The 12,024-nt window shown below is 38.3% G+C and overlaps 1 protein-coding gene across 2 annotated transcripts in view; it reads left to right on the forward strand.

Annotated features, from left to right (window-relative positions):
• STAM (signal transducing adaptor molecule) overlaps positions 1-12,024 on the forward strand; it is an 84,831-nt gene that overhangs the window by 60,815 nt on the left and 11,992 nt on the right. For both annotated transcript variants that reach the window (XM_062210521.1, XM_062210522.1), the window contains exons 10-12: positions 10,260-10,347; positions 10,754-10,808; positions 11,343-11,496. In XM_062210521.1, coding sequence (XP_062066505.1) covers positions 10,260-10,347; positions 10,754-10,808; positions 11,343-11,496 — 297 coding nt within the window. The remainder of the gene's footprint in view (positions 1-10,259; positions 10,348-10,753; positions 10,809-11,342; positions 11,497-12,024) is intronic.

Genomic DNA, 12,024 nt, shown 5'->3' on the forward strand with positions numbered 1-12,024 from the left:
TGTTTCCAGTTTCTGTTGTTAAAAACAGCATTGTAGTGAGACTTTTTCTTTTATCTTTCTTTTTTTAACATTTGTTTTGTATTTCTTTAGATAGATATCTGGGAAGACACCCAAGTTGAAGGATATGTGTGTTTCTGTATTAATAGATACTGCCAACTTGTACATCACAATGCAGTTCTTTACTTCTTTTGATATCATGAGAGTACCTATTTTCCATGTACTCAGTAAGCTTATTAAAGCTGTTGCCCATGGGAAGCAGGACACACAGCAGACATATAGAATGACAAATACCTTAAACAGCACTATGACCTCAGAATCAGCCCTTAAGGCATTCGGATCTGGCTAAAAAGCCCATGAGAGCATTTTAGGCATGGAAAGCCAAGACACTGTGGCAAAAATGACCTATGTGAAAGATCTCTGCGAGTGAGATCCCAGTGGAAAGAAGGAGCCATCAAAGAAGGAGGTACCTTTCTCTGAAGGGAGAAGAGAATTTCCACTCTGATTATGGCCTTGTCTACATAAGGTTGAAGTTGGCAAACTCAAGAGGCTTCCATAGCCTTGGCATCTCATGACAAGCGCCTAGGGTGATCACTGACGTCATAAATAAGAGTGTCAATTGTTAACAACAGGAGTCACTGTGCACTTGCTCCCCATGTCCTTAATGTGTTGTATTATGAGAATTAATGGTAAAACTAATCTTCAAACAGTACTTTATACTTTGTGTGTCTGTGTGGGTGCAAACTGTTGAAATCTTTACTCAATATAGAGTTGATCTTCTGTATATAAAGGTAATTAAAAATGCATCTTAATGAAGAATGGGATGGGAGAGGGAGTAAGAGGTAGGATGGTTTATAAATAAATAAGAAAATGGGGGTGAGAGGCGTGTATGGGTAGAAGAATCACTATAATCCAAAAGTTGTACTTTTGAAATTTATATTTATTAAATAAAAGCTTTCTATAAAAAAAGCTGTTGGCACATTACTGAGGAAAGAACACTTTATTGACTATCTGTTGAATGAATAAAACAAAGTTACTCTTTGTAAAAATTAAACTGCCATTTAGTTACTTCTGTACAAATCATTTTATAAAAGCATTGCTAAGATTTTGAGTATCATTGGAGATAATTCACATCCCTACTTGGCTTTAACACAGCCCAACATTTGGAAGAATTATGCTAACTTCACGTTAAATGTCTTCATATGTCATTGTCATATGTGCAACAACAACATATAGATTGAATGATTATGTTTGAAAATATGGGGTCAACTTGATCATAATTCAAATCACAGTTTTTTGAAGCCAGTTAGTAGAACCTAAACTCAGGATTTACATTTGATATTTTCTTGACTCAAGTTAATTCCTCGTGTTTCCTTACGAGTTATAGAAGTCTCTGCTGTTATTACATACAAGGAAAGCGAAGATTAAAACTGATTACCTTTATTTATCTTTAAGGAAATTTGTGGCTGTCTTTTTCTGCTAAAATTAATATTATAGCTTTCTTTGAATAACAATATTAAGTTATAACTATTAAGTTAATGGAACTAGCAAGGCCATACAGAATTTTTCTAGTGTCATATTGTATAGATGGAAGATTGGCAAACTGTCACCTGTAGGCCCATTTGCTTGGTTTGTAAATACAGTTGTTGTTTAAAGATTTATTTATTTATTTATTTGAAAGAATTAGAAAGATCTTCCATCCACTGGTTCACTGCCTAAATGTCTGCAGTGGCTGGAGCTAGGCCAGGCTGAAGCCAGGAACTTCTGGGTCTCTCACATTGGTGCAGGGGCCCAAGCTGTCGGGCACAAGCTTTTGGGCCATCCTCCATTACCTTCCCAGGCATGCACCAGCAGGGGAGTTGTATTGGAAGTGGAGCAGTTGGGGGAACCACTGCCCATATGGGTTGCTGGAGCTGAAGACAGTGGCTTAACCCACTATACCAAATTCCCAGCCCCTGTAATGCAATAAATACAGTTTATTGGAACACAGCCACATTTGTTTACATGTTTTCTGATTGAATAACAGCAACATAGATCTTGTAGCCCACAAAGCCTAAAATGGCTGTCTGCCTCTTAATAAGTTTGCTTGATCTGGTGTGGATCATTTTAAGATAATTTTTTCAGATTTTCATTTTTCTGTGTGTGTTCTTTCCTAAAATTAATTTGCCTGAGAACCCTCCCTGCCACCATTTGATATTTCCTTTTTCTCCTCCCTTTTTTATAATCCCCATCTCCCACTTTATAGAAGAAAGGTTTACCTCTTGTCCATATTGGCTCTCACTATGGTACATTGCCCCAGAATATAAAAGTTTCCTTGGACAATTCCATATGTTGATGTTGGTATTGAAAAAGTGACAACTGTACTGATTAATAAAGTTAAGATGGTTTCATATAGATAAATATATTAAAAGATTTATTTATGTATTTGAAAGGCAGAGAGTTACAGAGAGGCAGAGAGAGAGAGAGAGAGAGAGAGAGGTCTTCCATTTGTTGGTTCATTCCCCAGAAGCTCCAGCTTCCACAATGGCTGGAGCTACAGATCCGAGGCCAGGAGCCAGGATCATCTTCGGATCTCCCATGCGGGTGCAAAGGCCCAAGTTGGGCCTTCCTCTACTGCCTTCCCAGGCCATAGCAGAGAGCTGGATTGGAAGTGGAGCAGCTGGGACCCGAACCGGCGCCCATATGGGATGCCAGCACTGCAGGCAGAGGTTTTACCTGCTACACCACAATGCTAGCCACAAGATGGTTTCATATATTTTCCTATCAAAAGTGGGAGGACTAAAATGAATTGTCAGCTAGCAGGTGACAATAATTTTTTATGAAAGACCATTGTGATGCCTAACCTAAAACTCAGAATATATTCAAAGATGATATATAAGCCAGTTTTCTTATCACCTTCAAGTATAAAAACAAAAAGTAGGAATAGATGCTGAAGCATTGCTTAGATTTCAGAACTTGAAATTTAGTTCTGTTGTTTTGATCCATTATATAACATTAATCATTAGCTCACAAGGATGAATTTAACACTTAGATCATTATCATCAGTGCATATACATATTTTTGTTGCAAAGAGATTTGATATGACCATCAACAGAAGATGTTTTTTCTTTTTGGGGGGGGACAGGCAGAGTTAGAGAGAGAGACAGAAAGAAAGGTCTTCCTTTTCCGTTGGTTCACTCCCCAAATGGCCACGTTGGCCGGCGCACTGTGGCTCGGCGTGCTGCGCCAGTCCGAAGCCAGGAGCCAGGTGCTTCCTCCTGGTCTCCCATGCAGGTACAGGGCCTAAGGACTTGGGCCATCCTCCACTGCCCTCCCAGGCCACAGCAGAGAGCTGGCCTGGAAGAGGAGCAACCGGGACAGAACCGGTGCCCCAACCGGGACTAGAACCCGGGTTGTCGGCGCTACAGGCGGAGGATTAGCCAAGTGAGCCGTGGCGCCGGCCAAAAGATTTTTTTTTTTTAAAGATTTTGTTTATTTGAGAGGTAGAGTTATAGGGAGAGACAGAGAGAAAGGTCTTCCATCTGCTGGTTCACTCCCCAAATGGCCACAACTGCTGGAGCTGGGCTAATCCATTGCCAGGAGTCAGGAGCTTCAAGCATCTTGCACTGCTTTCCCAGGCCATAAGCAGAGAGCTGGATCAGAAGAAGAGCAGCCGGGACACAAACTGGCACCCATACGCAATGTGGATGCTATAGGTGGAGTCAACCTACTAAGCCACAGCATAGTACCAGTGTCCACATAGGGATGCCAGCATTGCAGGTGATGGACTTAACCCACTGCACCACAACACTGGACCCTGGATATAGTTTTTATTGTGTTTTTATTTTATGATGTCAGTTCTAAAATACAGAAGTCTTTTACTTGGGAAAAGTTTTTCATATCCTTGTGTCATCACTAAAATTTTTAATTTATTTCCCAAACTCCTTTACTTCATAAAACAGTTTTTTTGTTCGTTTGTTTTTGTTACAAATAATTACTTTGGTCAGAGTTTAGTCTTTGAATTGTTTCCCCATGTACCAATGTATAATACCAATTCTAGAAAAACCAGTTGCAGAGAGAGATTTGTAACTATTTTAGTAGCATCTTTAGTATATTTACTTTGGTTTTTAAAAATGCATATAAATATGTGTGTCCTTATGTAATGGGTATATTTATGTTATGATTGTTTCATTAGTTTCATTGCTCCATGCAACAGAAGATTCTGGAATAGATCTGAGGCATTGATTTAAGATGCTTTCCAGCCTTTCCCAAATGGGATAGAGAAACCATGAGTCTTCCTCTTCCATAATATGACAATCTGAAACGCTGGCAGAAAGTATATAGAATAGATCCTTAGAGCCTTGCTTAGAAGAACAGCTGTATTATATCTGAGCTCTGCCTTACTGAAGCAGCTGCTGGATTCACTGTGAGAGAGAAGTAGTAATGACTAAGCTGTTAGTCATGCATTGCCAGTTTGAAAGGGATGTTACACCTGTTGCTTGACTAAGCTACAGCTGCTCTAAAACAAAGTGAAATCCTTTAGCATGACATGAGATTGAAGAACTCACGTGTTATTTCTTTAAATGTGGCTCTGTAATCTCTATGAGTAGTTTTAGAATACATAGAAAGAACTTTTTTTTTTAATTAAACTTTTATTTAATGAATATAAATTTCCAAAGTACAGCTTATGGGTTACAATGGCTTCCCCCTCCCAAAACTTCCCTCCCACCCACAACCCTCCCCTTTCCCGCTCCCTCTCCCCTTCCAATCACATCATGATTCATTTTCAATTCTCTTTATATACAAAAGATCAGTTTAATATATATTAGGTAACGATTTCAACAGTTTGCCCCCATATAGCAACACAAAGTGAAAAAAAAATACTGTTGGAGTACTAGTTATAGCATTAAATAAGAGTGTACAGCACATTAAAGACAGAGATCCTACATAATATTTTTTTAAAAAATTAATTAATTTTCTTTTTTTTTAACTTTTATTTAATGAATATAAATTTCCAGCATACAGCTTATGGATTACAATGGCTTCCCCCTCCCATTACTTCCCTCCCACCCGCAACGCTCCCCTCTCCCACTCCCTCTCCCCTTCCATTTGCATCAAGATTCATTTTCAATTCTCTTTATATACAGAAGATCAATTTAGTATAAAGATTTCAACAGTTTGCACCCACATAGACACACAAAGTGAAACATACTGTTTGAGTACTAGTTATAGCATCAAATCAAAATGTACAGTACATTAAGGACAGAGATCCCACATCAGGAGCAAGTGCACAGTGGCTCCTGTTGTTGACCCAACAAATTGACACTCTAGATTATGGCGCCAGTAACCACCCTAGGCTGTCGTCATGAGTTGCCAAGGCTATGGAAGCCTTCCAAGTTTGCCGACTCTGATCATATTTAGACAAGGTCATAAAAGACAGAGTGAGGATAGTAACCAATGATCCTAAGAGTGGCATTTACCAGGTTTGAACAATTATACAGCATTAAGTGGGGAAGAGGACCATCAGTACACACAGGTTGGGAGTAGAGCCATTGGTGGTAGAGTAGAGGTTATGATTACGAAGGAATGAGGCCCAAGTACGCTAGACAGGGCCTAGAACAAAGGACAGAGTCATTGTTAGAGGAGCTAAGAAAGGTGCTGTCTAAGCTACAATTAAGTTTTCTGATTTAGAGGCAAATAGAACCTGATAGAAGGGGCTTGATAATAATCTGGTGGGCTTTAGGCCTTGTAAGTTAAGAGGCCCAGACCTATCTATCTCTTCACATGGGGTATATCCTAAGGGAGGTGTGAACCTCCTAGGGGAAGGCACTCTGTTGACTTTCATTACTTGGCTGGCCTGGGAGGAGAGCTGGCCAGGTAAAGGCAGGGGGCATCTCTAACAAGAAATTTACAGTTCTGCCTGCCATGTTGCTGACCCTACTTGACCATCCCCTCAGCTGCAGTGGTCACTTTGGAAGTTGGGCTGAGTGAAGGGCTTTTCAGCTTAGAGCCAATAAGATCTGTGGCTCTGACCTGGGCATCCTTCGACTCCAGGGCAGGTCCATTTCCAGTGATCCAACTCTTGGCAGAGCTGCCAGGGCTCTTCACAAGCTGACTTCTGCTGAAGCCCAGGCTTACCACATTGAAAGCCACTGCAGTGGACTGGCCTGTTGGGTCTCCTTGAGGGCAGATCACTGTACAGATCAGCCATGAATAGGCCTGCCACCCATTGCTTCTGATGCCTAGCTTTCTTTTCCTCCTGGTTTGTGTTCAAGCAGACCAGAGGATGCAAGTCAAGGGAGTGCCCGTGTCCCATCTCTAATCTTCGGTGGCCTGAACTACAAGTCTATAGTCACAGGCATGTTCTGTAGTAGTTTTTCTAAGGTAGACAATGCCCATGAGGAAAATTATATTCTCAGTTTAAAAGTTTCTTTCCCTTTGGTCTGAAAGGGAGGTTTTTTCTACTTACTGTATACTTCGCTGATGGCGAAGTGAATCTAGCTATGAGATTATTATTTAAGTTCTTATTGTGGCTATGCTATTACAGAAAAATGTTAGCCATCTCTTTTATAAGGTCTAAAGATTAAATTGTGCGTCCTACAAATTCCTTTATAATAGAATTAGTTTCCTACCTTGAAGAGAATAGAGAAATGAAAAAACAAGTTGGGCTTAGAATAGAGAAATGAGGGAGCAAGTCCTAGATCGCTCGCTGACAATAGCAATATTACATGAATACTTAGCAAACCGTTTCAACCATTAGATAACAACTTAAGAAAACATTTACCAGAAGGTCCAATGCCTTCTATAAATTTTAAGAATCATGTATTTGAAAACACCTCTTAAATATCTAACATGGTGTAGTTTGTTTAACCAGTAAACTTAAGCACAACCATATAAAATGTTTTTAGTTTCTTTCTACCAACAAGTTTAAAACATATGATACACAGATTCAGGTCACACGAATTAAAGTGTATCTTTGATTGATTTTAGCAGCTTAAATTTATGGACAATCTTATCTATAAACCATTTAAAATAAAACTCTTAATAAAATTTCCCCATGTGGACATACAATATGTACACACATATAACATAGCATAATAGACCAATATAGCAATTTTAATAATAGCTTTTAAAATCTTTATCTCTTTTTGTAGATTGCCAATTGATTTGAATTGCTTTTTTAGTAACCTCAGTTAACCATACTTTCTCTCAGTTGGTACTGTTAATACATTATTGGCTTCATCTGTTTACAGAGCCATCCCAAAGTACTGAATACAATAGAAGTGGCTGGAAAAAGTCCATAGGAACCTATAGGAGGACAGCTAAACACAGAACCAACAACGTTTTAGTTTTATGAGCAGCATATCATATATAACTGTGGATGACAAAAGACTTTAAGTTGCCATGTTTAAAATTATAAACTCATCAACCAACAAGAGGCCCTTGCTTACTTCACAGTATTTTTTGAAAGCAACTGTAGGATTTTACAAGTATTTAACCCTTTATGCCTCTGGGGCTTTCTCATTAAGATAACTATCATGTCTAGTAACACAAGATCATTAGACTTTTTAAATCTCAAACATTTGTATTAATAGCATTTACCATTATAGAAACTTAAAGTCTGGTACCACATCACATCTTGACAGTCCTTCTAATATCATCCAAATAGACTGATTAGTTGGTGTCTCTATAAGATGAGAGACATAGGTCCTTCGATTTTTTCAGCTGGGCCCAAACTGGAAAAACCAAAGTCCAGGATTTACTGGAAATTTTAGAGACCAGATTGTTTGAAACTTTGATTTTTTGAATGCCTGTCAAGAATGCCAAGAAGGCTCAAAATCCAAAATATCTGGTTGAAATAAGATTCCTTAAAATCATGACATAACATAGACCAAATTTGATCAGTTACAGGTGATTATTCAAATCTTTGAAAATAAGCACATATTTAAATAACCCATAGCTCTTAATAAAAATTCAGCTGTTTTTGAACAATTAGAATTTAACAGACATCAAGAGAACATAATAGATTACTTTAACACATTGCTTTAATAGAGCATCAGAGTTTAATTCTATGTCAAAGAGAAATTGAGCTTCCTGTGATCTTTTGCTGTGAGGTTTCCTTCCTTTAGCTTCTTTCATATTGGTGACCATGTTTCTGTGTTTCTGTGTGTAACACATCTTTAAGCATCTTTTGCAGGGCAGGATGAGTGGCAACAAATTCTTTCAGTTTCTGTTTGCTATGAAAAGTCTTAATTTCACCTTCATTCACAAATGAGAGCTTTGCAGGATATAGTATTCTGGGCTGGCAGTTTTTCTCTCTTAGTACCTGGGCTATGTCTCGCCATTCCCTTCTAGCTTGTAGGGTTTCTGATGAGAAGTCTGCTGTGAGTCTAATTGGAGATCCTCTAAGAGTAATCTGACGTTTCTCTCTTGCACATTTTAGGATCTTTATGTTTCACTGCGGTGAGTTTGATTACAACATGTCGTGGTGAGGATCTCTTTTGGTCATGTTTATTAGGGGTTCTATAAGCTTCCTGTACTAAGATGCCTCTGTCCTTCTCCAAACCTGGGAAATTTTCTGCTAGTATCTCACTAAAAAGGCCTTCTAATCCTTTCTCCCTCTCCATGCCTTCAGGAACTCCTAGAACCCGAATGTTGTGTTTTTTAATAGTATCCTGTAGATTCCTGACAACATTTTTTAGATTTCTAATTTCTTCTTCTTTTCTTTGGTTTGCCTGTTTCCTTTCCTGTTCTCTGTCTTCTAAGTCCGATATTCTCTCTTCTGCTTCGCCCATTCTGTTTTTAAGGCTGTCTAATGTGTTTGTCATTTGATCTATTGAATTCTTCATTTCATTATGATTTCTCGTCACTATCACAGTTTCTTGTTCCACTAGTTGTTTCATTTCATTTTGATTCCTCCTTAATATTTCATTTTCATGAGAGAGATTTTCTATCTTGTCCATTAAGGATTTCTGTAGTTCAAGAATTTGTTTTTGAGAACTTCTTAATGTTCTGATCAATTTTTTGAGATCTGCTTCTTGCATTTCTTCGATCTCATCATCTTCATAATCTTGAATTGGGGTGTCTTTTTCATTTGGGGGCGTCATAGTGTCTTCCTTGTTCTTGTTACCTCGGTTTTTGCGTTTGTTGTATGGCATGTTGGAGATATTTGGTTTCTTCACTGTGGTGTTTTTTTTTTCTTGTTATACTATGACTCTAGATTACGTGGACTGTCTGCTTTCAGTGGAGCCTTAGAGGCTTGAGATGAGTGTGACCTGAGAGCTCTGTTTGGTTCCTCAGGGTTGAGGGTGTGTCAAAGATGACACTCCCAGGTTAGGCGTGGTAAATCTCTCTCTCTCTCTTTCTTTTTTTGATTCAAAAGGGAAGTAATTCCGCACAGCTGAACGTAATTGGAGGTAGTTAGCAGGCAAATGATATACCCACAGGAGCCAGAGATTGGAAGCTCTTTCCCAAGGACCACACAGGGAATCTCTGCTGCCCTCAGTGTGGGCTCCAATTCTCCTGCAGTCTCCCACTGGGTTGCCAAGTTAGATGCTAATCTCCTGTTATTTCACCCCTCCCCCCAGAGTCAGGTTTTTCTGCTAGGCTCAGGGCCAGTGCAGACCTGAGGTCGCCCTGCTTATGAGGTATGTCCAAAATGGCGCCTGCTCTTTGTCTTGCTCGCCTTTGAGAGGTGAGCGGAGAGAGAGAAACTTGTGTCTGTATCGGTCACTTTTTTTTTTTTTCCTCTCTCTCTCTTCTAGTTAGCCTGGTGAACTTTTCCCCACGGGATTTCAAGCCTCATTCCCTCTAGTCTCCTCTTTCCACTTGCCCGCTGGTGTCTCGGGCTATGGAGGTTCGGCTCACCTCGTGTTTCAGCGCTGGTGTGTTGAGTCTGCCGCTGGTGTCCTGAACTTGGGCTCCCACGCTCTCCACGCAGGTCCACTGTGAATCACTAGTTCCAGAAGAGTTTCCTCTGCTGTTTCTTCCCCTATTCTTCCTTGACCCTGCAGTATCTCCACTCTTATTAAACTGTCTCTGCCCCCGGACTAATAGTGTGCTCCCGTCCTATTCCGCCATCTTGCCGCTCTCGACCAGAAAGAACTTTTAAGATTTTGACTTTACATGATATTAGAGAGGACACATGGGATGCTAAAAGCATCAAAGGAAAATGAAAGTCTTCATAACTATGAATTGTACAAGTTCTATCCATTTAACAAAGTGAGATCATAATGTTGGATGAAGTTTAGTTGCTTTTTATAGTAACTACTTATTTCTTGTAGGATAAAATGGATCAATTGCTACAGATGTTGCAAAGTACAGACCCCAGTGATGATCAGCCAGATCTTCCAGAGCTGCTTCATCTGGAAGGTAAAGCTGATTTTCCTTTTACCTTGCAAGTAAAGAATAATTAGAAGTTATATTAGTATTCTCTTAACAAGATCCTTTTTGAGAATGATACTGAAAATGTAATCTTTCTCATTTTTTCTTGGGTCAATCTCACTTTCATATGTTGTTTAAACCCTGGGTGGAGTTTGAATTCTTACACATAAATTAGTCTACTCAACACTTCAGACTTTTATAAAGTGAAATTTTCTTTAACTTTTGAAATCAATGTTTCAGATTAAGTTGTCACTATTGTGCTTTAATACAATTTTGGGTTCTGTGTTATGATTTTTCTTACTGTAAATTAGATCATTTATTCTGTAAGTTATATGACTATCAGAAGTTCACTTTTGTTATGTTTTCTTATATTTCTTCAATCTTCTTATCTTAGCAATGTGTCACCAGATGGGACCTCTCATTGATGAAAAGCTAGAAGATATTGATAGGTAAAACGTGTTATATCTATATTTTATATGTTCTTACCTGAAGCTATCTCTATAAACTGGAAAGCGAGCTACATATGCCTTTCAAAAGAGAAATTCCAAAGGAACCAATTCACATGCTCTTATTTTTCATCTAGATTGGAAATTTAGACTTTTCTTTTTTTGTTCCTTTTTTTTCTTAAGTGAGGATTTAATTGACTTTTTACCATGTTCGTTTTTTAAAAATGAGGCTTAACTAGTGAAACTTGCTTTGCTAAAGTGACATTATCAGGGACCACAAATTGCCCATCTGTTAATAGCTAGGGAAACTTAGGTATTGCAAGGTATAATCAAGTACAGTGAGCTGGATTCTCCCAGCATAGTACCTAAATCTTGAACAGTTTGGGTTGCTTTAGAGCTAAAATACAGGATATTTCTGTCAAAGGTTAAATTTTTAATAATATTTATCAGTTCTACTTTTTATTATTTTGGTTGTCATTATTTAGAACATAGGAGTTAAGTAACAACTTTGTTTCATATTATCATTTAATATTTTAGAAAACATTCAGAACTCTCAGAACTTAATGTTAAAGTGATGGAGGCACTTTCATTGTATACCAAGTTAATGAATGAAGATCCGATGTATTCTATGTATGCAAAATTACAGAATCAGCAGTATTATATGCAGTCATCTGGTGTTTCTGCTTCTCAGGTAAGCTTTTAAAACTTAAGTGTATTATTTTAAATTCTAAAATGTATTTGAAATAGATTTGTTTTTGTAAATGTCAAGCATTCTTTTTTAATAGAAAACATTTATTTAATAAATATAAATTTCAAAAGTACAACTTTTGGATTATAGTGATTCTTCTACCCATAACCACCCTCCGACCCACAAACCATCCCATCTCCTATTCCCTCTCCCATCCCATTCTTCATTAAGATGCATTTTTAATTACCTTTATATACAGAAGATCAACTCTATATTGAGTAAAGATTTCAACAGTTTGCACCCACACAGACACACAAAGTATAAAGTACTGTTTGAAGATTAGTTTTACCATTAATTCTCATAATACAACACATTAAGGACATGGGGAGCAAGTGCACAGTGACTCCTGTTGTTGATTTAACAATTGACACTCTTATTTATGACGTCAGTGATCACCCTAGGCGCTTGTCATGAGATGCCAAGGCTATGGAAGCCTCTTGAGTTTGCCAACTCCAACCTTATGTAGACAAG

This window comes from Lepus europaeus, chromosome 14 (genome assembly GCF_033115175.1).
Source record: "Lepus europaeus isolate LE1 chromosome 14, mLepTim1.pri, whole genome shotgun sequence".
Lineage (NCBI taxonomy): Eukaryota > Metazoa > Chordata > Mammalia > Lagomorpha > Leporidae > Lepus > Lepus europaeus.